The sequence below is a fragment of the Aegilops tauschii genome, chromosome 2 (assembly GCF_002575655.3).
Source record: "Aegilops tauschii subsp. strangulata cultivar AL8/78 chromosome 2, Aet v6.0, whole genome shotgun sequence".
Taxonomy (NCBI): Eukaryota; Viridiplantae; Streptophyta; class Magnoliopsida; order Poales; family Poaceae; genus Aegilops; species Aegilops tauschii.
Window position 1 is genome coordinate 144,553,388 of NC_053036.3, and position 14,405 is coordinate 144,567,792.

General features: G+C 46.5%; 1 protein-coding gene across 1 annotated transcript; it reads right to left on the reverse strand.

Annotated features, from left to right (window-relative positions):
- Nucleotides 1-6,017: 6,017 nt before the first annotated feature.
- LOC141040835 (uncharacterized) lies at nt 6,018-7,283 on the reverse strand. Its single transcript, XM_073506952.1, has 2 exons — nt 7,036-7,283; nt 6,018-6,438 (listed from the first exon to the last, which is right to left on the reverse strand). Exons 1-2 carry the CDS (start codon nt 7,281-7,283, stop codon nt 6,018-6,020), a joined length of 669 nt encoding a protein of 222 aa, XP_073363053.1.
- Nucleotides 7,284-14,405: the final 7,122 nt, after the last annotated feature.

Below are 14,405 nucleotides of genomic sequence, written 5' to 3' on the forward strand. Positions count from 1 at the left end.
ATGAAAAAAGAGCGCTTTGAACTCCTTGACTCTTTACCAGATGAATATCAAGGCACAATGGATTACTTCAACACAGTAACAGGCAGAGTAAAGAGGATATGGAAGCAAGTAAGCAAATGGCTCCAGCTGTCTCCAAGTAGTATTGACCATTTCGAAAAGGTCAAAATGCAGGTGCCACTTCAGGGAGCAACGTAAGCACTAAAAGCCTTTCTCCTTTTCCTTACTCACTGTAACAATTAAATTATTAATGCAATCCATAAAAAACATAGGACGTTAGGACAACTTCACCTAAACTGCCCAACCATCTTTGGACAACGACAATAACCAATCATCCTTCTACCTGCAGACTCGATTGCGTTCTATATGTTCATGAATGCAAAGCACTACACCGATGGTGGAGAAACAGCGTACCTAACAGAAGAACAAGTCCTGGAGTTGAGGAAGAAAATTCTCTATCAAATAATCAGCCAATACAGAGATACGGCCGCACTGTCATTAATCAACTACACCAAAGGCTTCTCTTTCTGAAGACAACAAAGTAAAATTCTACTTATATAATTTTCAGAGACACACCAGTAATTTTTTATTTTTTATTTAACAGATATGCTGAACTCTGAGGTCGATATGGAAGACAGTGAAATGCAACGAATACATTGTGACATAATTCAAGAAGAGATTCCTCCAACTCCCGAGCACATTGGGACGAGTGCTCGAGAGATACAAGATATTGACATTAATGACACAAGCAGCGATGAGGAGAAAGAAGATTATCATGTGAGCAGCAAGGATACCACCAAAGCGTCTGAAGAAGCACTCACGGAAGAACAAGCCTAGACAGATGCTGGTTTACAGAGGGAACAATACGCGCAGCCAGACACTGATTTACAAAAAGAAGACGAACGGAAAGATCCACCGATAGAACCAGACAGACCACCCCCAAATAAAAAGACAGAAGACATAACATGCTCTACTTTAGAAGGTGATAACAGGACAAAGAGCGTACCAACTAGCCAACAAGAGCTTTCCAAACAGAACAAGAACCCTGTTGACGAAGATCGCAAACCAGGAACATCACCCGAGGTGAAACATGCACAAGAAGAAAAGAAGGATTTAACAAAAAAAGAAACTTGAATAGAGGAAACGCGATGCTGCAATCTCAGTAGAACCGAGCATCAAAAACATCAGCACACAAAAGGAATCACCAACACCTAGGCAGCCTAACGAGCAGGCGCAGTTAGGTCACGACAAGAAAAAGGCAAGGCATCTTGAAAGAGTACAGACAAGATCCCCAAAACCCTCAACGATTCAATCATCAGAGATCAGCTCAGCAAACATAATCTCAATTAAGAGGCCATTCAAACGACCAAGCAAGGAACTTGGGAAAGTCAAGGTTGCATCACTTGTTCCAGGAGATTTCATTTACAGAGAAAAGGCCATACAACTCTATAGATATCTGATGAGCCGACAAGGACAGAGAGAATGTGCAGGGTAAGAAGATTCTCCTAGTTCCATGGAAACAATTATAGAGAGCTACAGATTCTCTAACATCCAACTAACAATTCACTCACCTACTTCCAAACCCTCCTTGCAGACAAGTGCTATATAAATATAAAAGCTCAAACCAAGAAGACTGCATTTCAGCAAAATCCTTCATGGAACAAGCAGGAAAAGAAGAAACACAGATGGAGGGCTCCATGCTAAACGCGTTACTGGAGGAATGGAAAGAACAAGAACAATTCAACCCAGACGACACAACTGTACTCCCTGCAGGTTTCGCAAATGTATGCATACCTCACTCACAAAAACACCACCGCCATTACTACGATAGAATATTTATCTAAAACCACACACTCTATTTCTTGAAGCTGGTGCTCGGTCTCAATTATGATAACAGAGAGCTATCAGAATTCAACGAGGACGAAGCACTAAAAGGATTTGAACTCCTCATGGGAGGTAAAGACATCCTCCATTCGAAGATGGTAAGTTCAGTATTATTACTTAGCACATGACCTATTCTCTTTGAGCTTCAATGATAAAATGAAATTCAATTTTTACATCAACAATGATCTCCTCTCCCAACGTAGATCATGATACCTCATCACACAAACAACCACTACACGCTCTATGTACTGAACAAGTACAGAGATAGCATCGACATCCTTGACTCACTGAACTACGTAAACTACGCCGATTTGTCTTGGAGTCAACACCACGTGCATCGAGAAGAACTGGTACGTACTTTTTGTACATTGATTTCCTCTTTTCCTCATGATAGTATGATACTCTTACTTTCCTCAATGCCACACCCAAACAACAAAACCATAATGCAATAACAGATGAGAAGGATGTTCGTGCTGACGAACAAGCACCATGGACTAAAATACAAGAACGAACCAGACTGGGAAAGGATAGCAGAAAGACCTCACAGGGTATGCACACCAAAGCAAGAAGGAACACAATGCGGTCACTTCACGGCCCAATTTGCGAAATACTATAATGGGAAAGAACTGGTCAAGGACAGAGAGGATTTTCATGTAAGTTACCTCTACATACACGTCATATAACTTGATTTCTTTATTATCGTAATTAGTTTATTAACAATTGTGAACAACACGTAACTATAAACCATACATTTTCACATGCCTGCAGCCCAGCAAGGTCGATGCCGAATGGAAACCGGAGTACGTATACACACTCATATTCGGTAAAACCAACCAAATAAAGGACCATCAACTTCCTGGAAAACTCAAAGATTACAAACCAGAGACTACAAACCTTTTTTCACCCATGAAAGGTAATATAACTATTTTCATTTTTACCATCAGTCAACATTACTAGAGCTTCAAATATTTCTTTTAGAAACAACAACCACAATTTTTTATCTGCTTTGACAGAGCGAGACGAAAAAAACCAGCATCAATCAGAGAGCAGCAAGAAATACCCGCAACACCGGCATTCGTTTCTACACGTGGATAAGGCAAACGAGCTCTACAACATAGTCATGAGTGACACATGGCACGATGAATTCAAAAGCTAACTTGGTTCCTTTTACACCTCAAATTAGTTAAAGTTAGGCAGCAATCACACAAATCAGAAAGGAAACTGGAAAGAACCTTAAATTCCTGTTTATCAGCTTACTTAGTTAATGACTTTCTCAACAAAAATTTCTTCTACTGCCCTGTATGTAAGCAGAAAAGTAGTATTCTCGAGAGATCAACCACAGAGCAAAAGCACAACTCTTACTGGATCAAAGCTAAAGGAAATATTTGGGCCTGCAAACAAGAAAAAACGTCAAGGAATGGAAAAGAAGGTGCTCGATGAGTTAGCAGAAGCATGGGAAAGCAGCAACCAAACTATACACAAAAGACTAGACTATTATTAGGACCAAGCTTTGCAGAGGTAAATTTTGAAAAAAAATCACAGTGATCATATAAACTCATCTTTTTCGAACTATTGTTTAATCTCTTGGTACCGATCTATTTTTTCTAACTTGTTTTTATCGTTTTTTATTTGTTGCCTGTAGCACATTCTGGGTTTAAAGGATAAAAGAAAATCTATGAAGGACTTCAGAGATGATTTCACACGAGAAAAGGATGTCCTGGTTCCTTTGTTCCTTAAGAAATGTCAATCAAAGAAGCTCAAAACAGCAAAAATGGTAATAGTGTTTTCCATACAACAAAATAAAAATAAGCATTTCAAACAGAATACTATATTCTAAACTCTCCTCTAACAATAAAACTTTTGTGCCACAGGTATTCATGCCATTCGAAAAGGAAGACCGATACACACTATTGGTGCTCGACAGATATAGAAGGAAGCTTCAAATCATCGAACCTGAAGAAACCTCTCTTGAAGAATTGAAGAAGCAAGAATACCTGAAAAATCAACGTGATCGACATGTGCATGATGGCAAACTAATTAAACAAATTGCTAACATGGAAAACAACGAAGCCATCAAAGAAAAGGAGCATAACAAATACCACAACCATAAAGACAAACTGGTAAGAATTGTAAATATTGCCATCTTACAGTTTTACATATTACACTACATGTCTCTCTAAAACAAAAACAAAATGCAATTCCCAGGTTCCCAGGTTTAAAGAAGTATACGAAATATTACTGGGTGAAAAATTCGAAAAGGAAAAGACTAGATGGGATGTTGAATTTTTACAGGGCGTTCCAAAGGTGAACAAAGGTGAAACCTCGTTTGCTGTTCTAAGGTTCACGCATCTCTTTGATGGCAACCACTTCGTCGAAGAGATAGATAATTTTGACATAAGTTTTCGCTTAAAACTCGCAATAAATCTGCTAGATATCATACAACTGCATGACCTAATACTGATGTGGTTTTTCTCCTTTTTTTCATTGAAATTTTTATAGGATGGCACGGAACAATGGAAAGCACAACAACTGTGCAAGCTACTATTTAGCGATCAGAATACAATCGAACCCAGCGAAATGGGCGATGAGATTAGAAAGATCTACGACGAAATCACGGAATCAAAAGTTGTTGATAAGCGAACGAGCCTAGCTCCATCGAAATATCAGAAGACGGTTTAACCGCACATCATACTGTAATAATGAAGCAACAGACTATTTTTATTGATGTAGTTCCTTGATTCTTCAGTAACCAAGCATTTGAACACAAGCCGGTGCCCCTAGACACTTCACAACTATCAATCCAAGCGGTTGATGACCATGCCCCATAAAGCCCCAAGTCCGTCCCTAGACATACGTGCGACACGTCGACACGCCGTGACTCTACATACTACTCACGCGTGACCGCCTGTGACTTTGATGTTTCACAAACATTCCCCCTTTCTGAAACCTGTCCTGCTGAATGCCACCAACCTACAACATGAGTCTGGCGTGAGTACAAACGTGACTCTCTAAATGAGTATTCAAACAAATGCATGTGGTGCCACCCACTCGCGCCGTTAGAGACCTCACACCTGTGCATCCACAATGGTGCCTTCCTACCTCAGTATTAGCAAGCAAGCCTCTCCGACCACACCACCATGCATCCAGAGGGTTAAGGGCCAGTGATGCCTCTCAAAGCCCCACACCACTCCATGCCCGTGATGCCAGACACGTGTGACTCTCTAGAGGCTTCACAACCGTGACTCCCTAACTGCGTATTCGGAAGCATGCCTCTGGTATCAAACTTTTGAACATCCACAGGATTGATAGCTGTTCGCAACAACAAAAACCCCACTTCCATGTCTCTTGGGTCTTCACCTCTGTGCCTTCCGTAACTGCATCCACATGCCTAACGTGTCACGCCCCGCGACTCTTACATGGTCACGGTACCACGCCCATGTCTCTTCACAAACGTCACAACAGTGCATCTCTAACCGAGCATTCCAACACATGCCTCTGAGACCACACTATTGTGCACCCACAATGTTGATACCTGTGCATAGAGAAGTCGCAATCCCGTGCCTTGCGTACCTGGATCTAGGTGCCTCTCTCACATGACACTTGCCATGACTCTTACATGCCCCATGATGTCGCACAACCTTGACTCTGCACACTTCCAAACCGTGACCCTGTAACTATGTATTCGGAGCTCAACTCTGCTACTCCGTCCACGTGCCTCCGGCCCCTGTAGTAACACACGCCGGTGACTCTAGAGACTGCAAACCTGTGCCTCTCTAACTGCGTATTCCGACCCATACCACTCCTGCCACTCCTCAAGAAGCCGCGCTTGTGTGCACAACTAAACTGTACTGGGCGCAAAAAGACTGCTTTGCATTTTGTTGTTTTAGAGTAAAAAGCAACATTACTACTTCAAAATCACATGATTGCTGAATAAACATAGTACTTAGCAAGCTAAATAACTTGCTCAATCACATAAACAAACTACAACTTGACATAAGGAAACTTGTTTAACCTGATACAAATGACATTAGAAACTGCTTCGTTCTAACAGAAGTAAACTACGAACCTGATACAATAGAAATGACAAGCATAAACACAAGCAACTCCATGACCAATTTTCTATGTTTCCGTCATCACTAGTATCCGCAGTAAGGATCGTCATAATTCTTCTCTGCCTCTTTTGCACTCTCCAGACCTTCTCTGATGTTTTCAATTCTCTTCCACGACTCGTAGGTGGCGTACGCATCTATCGCTGCATACTCAATGAGGTAATTGGGCAGTGGGCTGATCCCCCACAGTTTATGGTCTTCAACCCTATCAATCTTATCCTTCATCTGTTTGTAGAATGGGTGGATCATGCTCCCTGCAACATCAGCCAAAGAGTGGTGCCTCTTTCTTCCCTTGAAAGGAACTCTCCATTTGCACTGGATGTCAATGAACTTGTCGGGGTTGATCTCCAAACCAGAACTTCGCAGCATCTCTTTGTCACCTTCAATACTGAAGCCGGCAAAGGTGTAGAACCTGTCCTCCTTCAGGAACGGGCGCAGACTCTTGGGCCTGCAGGGGAATGACACATTTAAGGTGGATCCATCAAGTATCGATCAAGTACATGCTTATATAGTACGTATAATTCATGGACAAAAAAATTTCAGAAACTGCTATGCAGAGTTCAGAAATAAAATACAAGCACAGCATGTTATTTTTATTTTTGGTATTTACACTTGAATCAATTACCTATCTACTTCTTAGCCACGTTAACACATCAATTCAAGAAACTGAACTACACTAGAACATGAAATATAGAAAATACAATAGAACATAAAGTACGCTAGAACATCAAGTTCAGAAAATAATCTCGTACATCAAATCCATAAAATAATCTAGTGCATCAAATACATAAACTGATCTGGTGAGTCAAGTTCAAAATCTATTCTGCTGCATCTACTTCAGAAACTTCACTAATACATCAAGTCAATAAACCAATTTAATCAAATTTTAGGGTGAAAAGCTAATTAAACAGAAGCATGGAGAGGTTGAAACTATAGGATGGTTCACCATTTTGTTGCCGCGGTGATGTGATATACCAAACAGAGTTCCTCCACGCATAACTGTAGAACCGCTGCCCTCTGCGGAGGTTCGTTCTCCCTGGTATACTCAACATCAACGCCGATGTACTGAGGGTACAAGCCGCAGACCCTTTTCAGGATCCTGCTGATCATCTTGTCGGCTTCCTCAGGATTGCTGGTGCATACGACATCCAGCTTTTCCTTGCCGTGGATGTCAACCTCCTTGAGGTGCACTTTGTAGTCGTGCTTCTGACCGGGGACCTGAACGTCGTCGACCTCCGTTCTCTGGTCGGACGTCTCACCACGGGGACACTTGGCAGATGGTTCCTCCGCCATTACACTCCTCCAGCGATGGCCGCCTTGACACAGAGATTGTGGAGATGCTAGTTGAGATGGAACGGCAATAGTGTTTTTGGAATTGAGCGGCTATGGAAGCGCAGTTACCCTTTTGTGCCAAGGTCTGGGTCGTGGAGGAGGCGGTTGGAGGCGGCCTCACCGTGGTAGTGAGGGCAGAAGACATGCGCTCGTCGTTGCTGTGCGTCGAGGCAACCGCCGAGTGGCAGTGCTCGCGGTTGCCGGGAAAAAGCAACCGTCAAATCGTCCGATTAAGCACGTAACAAATGTTATTGCTCGCACCTTTCCCGACGCACGCCGCTACTACCACACGACCAATGCTGCACAGACTTCACACATGTGGACCCACAACCGATACTCTCTGAGTACTATTCGCACAAATGTCTCTACTACCAAACTTCCCGGCGCATCACTCTCACGTGCCCGTGGCGACACACGCTCGTAACTCTAAAGACTTCACAACCGTGACTCTCTGAGTAAGTCTTCAGATGCATGCCCCTGCCACCACACATTTGTGCATCCACAGAGTTGATACCAGTGCCTCTAAAATTCCAACGTCGGTGCCTGTAGAGCCTGGTGTTCCGTGCCTCACACGTCTATTAAGATGCTATAGTGAACAAAAAAAGCCAGGCGACACGAATCTTCATACTAAAATCAGACCGTCGAAGATTACAGACGGTTCCATCATTTCCATCTCTCCCACCTCCACTACTCTCTTCCTTCCTCTCTTCCACAGCAAAATCTCGAAACATTCCACACTCACACAAGGTCTCCTCCTAGGTTCAGTACATGGGCCCAAATTCCAAGTAGAGTTCCCCTCGCAAAACAACCGCCACCACGCTTCGCCAACCACCCACCCACTTCGAGATACACACCGTCAAACGGTGCACCCAACAACACAAAGTACCCACCCGACGGCGATGAAGCAAGGACTTCAACACCGCTGCCGGAGATCACAACAAAAAAACGAACAGACAGAATAGACCGATGGAAGCGAGAAGCCGAACACAAGCAATCGAATGTAAATAACAATCTATCCCATTGCATTCCATTTCCAAGGACAACAACCCTAGCCACCACAAAAAGCCGAGTTTTGCACTATCCAAAATCAACTTGTCTAAAAAATTGAAGTACCGTACACACGACATTTAATAGAAACGCTACTGCTCCCCGCTACGGAATTTTCACCACACGATATGTGCTTAAAAGTACTACACCTGCCACATCACTAACTATAATACCTCAAACGATTCAAATACTGCGAGCATACTAAGAGCTCAAACTTGGTAATTACACAAGATTTTTCTTTGCCCGTTGTCCCTTGATTGTAACTATTTTCAAGTTAAGTGCCTCGTGTCCGTCACAACAGTGTTTTTACTTCAGTGCCTCCTGTACCAGAATCCGTGCCTCCTGTACATTCAAAGCCCTGCCTCAATGTGCGTACATCAACGTGCCTCGCATGGCACTTGCCGTGACTCCTACGGGGCCCGTCGTGCCACACCCACATCACTTCACAACCGTGGTTCTCTAACCGATTAGTCGGACCCATGCCTCTGCCGACACACTTTTGTGCATCCATAGAGTGCACACCCGTGACTTGAGAAAACACACGTACGTGCCTGTTGTAGATTCACCTTTTCTGCCTTCCGTGACTGAACCAACGTGCCTCACGTGCCTAACAAAACATGCACCGTGACTCTTACATGGTCCCACTGCCACGCCCGCGTCACTCCCGAGACTTCACAGCCATGCCTCTTTAACCGAGCATTCTAACACATGCCTCTCCCAATGCACTCTTGTACTACATCCACAGGATTGATACCCGTGCCTCGAGAAGTAGCATGCCCGTGCCTGTGTTGGCTTCATTTCCGTGCCTCCTATACTTACATCCACATGCCTGTAGAAACTGCACTTCCGTGCCTCGTGTGCCTGCATCCACATGCCTGAAGAGAGGCTCCACTTCAGCACTACCACGTGACTTTGCAAACGTGCTACCTTCATTTATGTGCCTACACGTACATGCACCCACGTGCCTCACGTGTCACTCGCCCAGACTCTAACGTGCCTCGTAATGTCACACCCACATGATTTCACGAACGTGGTTCTGTAACCGAGTAGTCGGACCCATGCCTCTGCCGCCACACGTTTGTGCATCCAGAGAGTGCACACCCGTGACTTGAGAAAACACATGTACGTGCCTGTTGTGGATTCACCTTTTCTGCCTTCCATGCCTGAACCAACGTGCCTTTGTCGCTCCCGAGACTTCACAACCATGCCTCTTTAACCGAGCATTCTAACACATGCCTCTCCCAACGCACTCTTGCACTACATCCACAGGGTTGATATCCGTGCCTCGAGAAGCAGCATGTTCGTGCCTGTGTTGGCTTCATTTCCGTGCCTCTGCTTCTTACATCCACGCGCCTCACACAACACTGGCCTCCTGTGCCTGCGTCAACGTGCATGTAGAACCTGCAATTCCGTGCCTCGTGTGCCTGCATCCACATGCCTGTAGAAAGGCTCCACTTCAGCACTACCACGTGACTTCGCAAACAAGATGCCTTCATTTCTGTGCCTACACGTACATGCACCCACGTGCCTCACGTGTCACTCGCCTAGACTCTTACGTGCCCCGTAATGCCACACCCACGTGACTTTGCGCGAACGTGGTTCTGTAACCGAGTAGTCGGACCCATGCCTCTGCCGCCATACGTTTGTGCATCCAGAGAGTTTACACCCGTGACCCTGAAGAGAGGCTCCACTTCAGCACTACCACGTGACTTTGCAAACGTGCTACCTTCATTTATGTGCCTACACGTACATGCACCCACGTGCCTCACGTGTCACTCGCCCAGACTCTTACGTGCCTCGTAATGTCACACCCACGTGACTTCACGAACGTGGTTCTGTAACCGAGTAGTCGGACCCATGCCTTTGCCGCCACACGTTTGTGCATCCAGAGAGTGCACACCCGTGACTTGAGAAAACACAAGTACGTGCCTGTTGTGGATTCACCTTTTCTGCCTTCCATGCCTGAACCAACGTGCCTTTGCCGCTCCCGAGACTTCACAACCATGCCTCTTTAACCGAGCATTCTAACACATGCCTCTCCCAACGCACTCTTGTACTACATCCACAGGTTTGATATCCGTGCCTCGAGAAGCAGCAAGTCCATGCCTGCGTTGGCTTCATTTCCGTGCCTCCGCTGCTTACATCCACGCGCCTCACACGACACTGGCCTCCTGTGCCTGCGTCAACGTGCCTGTAGAACCTGCACTTTCGTGCCTCGTGTGCCTGCATCCATATGCCTGTAGAAAGGCTCCACTTCAGCACTACCACGTGACTTCGCAAACATGACGCCTTCATTTCTGTGCCTACACGTACATGCACCCACGTGCCTCACGTGTCACTCGCCCAGACTCTTACGTGCCCCGTAATGCCACACCCACGTGACTTCGCGCGAACGTGGTTCTGTAACCGAGTAGTCGGACCCATGCCTCTGTCGCCACACGTTTGTGCATCCAGAGAGTGCACACACGTGACTTGAGAAAACACATGTACGTGCCTGTTGTGGATTCACCTTTTCTGCCTTCCATGCCTGAACCAACGTGCCTTTGTCGGTCCCGAGACTTCACAACCATGCCTCTTTAACCGAGCATTCTAACACATGCCTCTCCCAACGCACTCTTGTACTACATCCACAGGGTTGATATCCGTGCCTCGAGAAGCAGCATGTCCGTGCCTGTGTTGGCTTCATTTCCGTGCCTCTGCTTCTTACATCCACGCGCCTCACACGACACTGGCCTCCTGTGCCTGCGTCAACGCGCATGTAGAACCTGCAATTCCGTGCCTCGTGTGCCTGCATCCACATGCCTGTAGAAAGGCTCCACTTCAGCACCACCACGTGACTTCGCAAACATGATGCCTTCATTTCTGTGCCTACACGTACATGCACCCACGTGCCTCACGTGTCGCTCGCCCAGACTCTTACGTGCCCCGTAATGCCACACCCACGTGACTTTGCGCGAACGTGGTTCTGTAACCAAGTAGTCGGACCTGCCGCCATACGTTTGTGCATCCAGAGAGTGCACACCCGTGACCCTGAAGAGAGGCTCCACTTCAGCACTACCACGTGACTTTGCAAACGTGCTACCTTCATTTATGTGCCTACACGTACATGCACCCACGTGCCTCACGTGTCACTCGCCCAGACTCTTACGTGCCTCGTAATGTCACACCCACGTGACTTCATGAACGTGGTTCTGTAACTGAGTAGTCGGACCCATGCCTTTGCCGCCACACGTTTGTGCATCCAGAGAGTGCACACCCCTGACTTGAGAAAACACAAGTACGTGCCTGTTGTGGATTCACCTTTTCTGCCTTCCATGCCTGAACCAACGTGCCTTTGTCGCTCCCGAGACTTCACAACCATGCCTCTTTAACCGAGCATTCTAACACATGCCTCTCCCAACGCACTCTTGTACTACATCCACAGGGTTGATATCCGTGTCTCGAGAAGCAGCAAGTCCGTGCCTGCGTTGGCTTCATATCCGTGCCTCCGCTGCTTATATCCACGCGCCTCACACGACACTGGCCTCCTGTGCCTGCGTCAACGTGCCTGTAGAACCTGCACTTCCGTGCCTCGTGTGCCTGCATCCATATGCCTGTAGAAAGGCTCCACTTCAGCACTACCACGTGACTTCGCAAACATGATGCCTTCATTTCTGTGCCTACACGTACATGCACCCACGTGCCTCACGTGTCACTCGCCCAGACTCTTACGTGCCCCGTAATGCCACACCCACGTGACTTCGCGCGAACGTGGTTCTGTAACCGAGTAGTCGGACCCATGCCTCTGCCGCCATACGTTTGTGCATCCAGAGAGTGCACACCCGTGACTTGAGAAAACACACGTACGTGCCTGTTTTGGATTCACCTTTTCTGCCTTCCATGCCTGAACCAACGTGCCTTTGTCGCTCCCGAGACGTCACAACCATGCCTCTTTAACCGAGCATTCTGACACATGCCTCTCCCAACGCACTCTTGTACTACATCCACAGGTTTGATATCCGTGCCTCGAGAAGCAGCAAGTCCATGCCTGCGTTGGCTTCATTTCCGTGCCTCCGCTGCTTACATCCACGCGCCTCACACAACACTGGCCTCCTGTGCCTGCGTCAACGTGCCTGTAGAACCTACACTTCCGTGCCTTGTGTGCCCGCATCCACATGCCTGTAGAAAGGCTCCACTTCATCACTACCATGTGACTTCGCAAACATGATGCCTTCATTTCTGTGCCTACACATACATGCACCCACGTGCCTCACGTGTCACTCGCCCAGACTCTTACGTGCCCCGTAATGCCACACCCACGTGACTTCACAAACGTGGTTCTGTAACCGAGTAGTCGGACCCATGCCTCTGCCGCCACACGTTTGTGCATCCAGAGAGTGCACACCCGTGACTTGAGAAAACACACGTACGTGCCTGTTTTGGATTCACCTTTTCTGCCTTCCGTGCCTGAACCAACGTGCCTTACGCGCCTAACGAAACACGCGCCGTGACTCTTACACGGTCCCACTGCCACGCCGCGTCGCTCCTGAAACTTCACAACCATGCCTCTTTAACCGAGCATTCTAACACATGCCTCTACCACCGCACTCTTGTACTACATCCACAGGGTTGATACCCGTGCCTCGAGAAGCAGCATGTCCGTGCCTGTGTTAGCTGCATTTCCGTGCCTCCGGTTCTTACATCCACGTGCCTCACGCGACACTGGCCTGTCCCGTGGTTCTATAACTGCCTGTAGAACCCACACTTCCGTGACTCCTGTGCTTCCCTCTGGAAGTGCCTGTAGAACCTGCACTTTCGTGCCTCCTGTGCCTACATCCACGTGCCTGTAGAACCTGCACTTATGTGCCTCGTGTGCCTGCATCCACATGCCTGTAGAGAGGCTCCACTTCAGCACTAACAGTCTCAACACTAAACAAAATACTGTAGCACACAAAAAAACCCAAGCCAAGCATAACGAATCTTGATGCCCAAACGGACGGTTGAAGATTAGAGACGGTTCGATGGTTTCCATCTCTCCCTCCCTCATCTACTAGCATGCTTCCCCTTCCGCAAAGTAAATCTCGAAACCTTCATCACTCCCGCACGCTCTCCTCCTTCCTTCTGCACACAAACACAAACTCGAAATCGAGTTCGCGTCACCGGACAACCGCCACCGCGTTCGCCAACCACACTCAAATCCGACATACAAACAACCACACTCTGCCCGCGACAACACCAATAACCCCGCCGGCTGCGGCGACCGATGGCGAGGACTTCAATAGCGGCGGCGGAAATCGCAACAAAAAAGGAGCAACGACACAATAAGCCGATGGAAGGGAAGAACACCGCGCAAGTAATTGAAGGTAATTATCATTCTATCCCACTCCATTCCACCGGGTAGAACGTATTGATTTTTCCACTTCCAGGAACAGCAACCCTAGCCACCGCTATCAAGGAGTTTTCTAATAACCTAAATCAATTTGCCTAACAAATTGAACTAGCGCAGAGATGAGATTTAATAGAAATGCTACTGCTCTCCGCCCTGGGATTTTCTCCATACGATTTGTGCTCAAAGGTAAAAAAACCTGAAACATCAGTAACTAGAATACGTCGATAGATCCAAACCCCGCAAGCATCCTGAGAGGCCAAAACTGATAACCGTACGAGATTTTTTACATCCCTTGTCCCGTCAATGTAACTTTTTTTCAAATTAAGTGCCTCTGGTGTGAAATACCGTGAACAAAGAATAGGTGTACCCAGTGCTTCTAGGGCAAAACAACTCGTGCCTCTCTATCCATGCAAATTTATTTTCACACCACGCAGGTTTTTTCCCTGTGACACTCGACTCTGCTTCTAACACATGCCCATTTTTTATGCAGCAATGACAAATCCTCACGAAGAAGCTAAAACGCAGCAAAATACTGACGAAGACCCTGCTGAAGAGCATGCAATCCAGCAAGCTCCTATCAAAGGTTTGAGCAAAAAGTCTCCACTCTCCATCTACAAAAAAATATTGAGATATTAATAACTTAACTGCTATCCTTGACAACAATAACT

What these genes read in the sequence shown, in the direction of transcription:
- LOC141040835 (XM_073506952.1), bottom strand. Translation starts at nt 7,283, where the DNA reads ATGGCGGAGGAACCATCTGCCAAGTGTCCCCGTGGTGAGACGTCCGAC. An exon ending in TACATCGGCGTTGATGTTGA is followed by an intron (nt 6,439 to 7,035) that starts GTATACCAGGGA and finishes ATTCCCCTGCAG; the next exon opens with GCCCAAGAGTCTGCGCCCGT.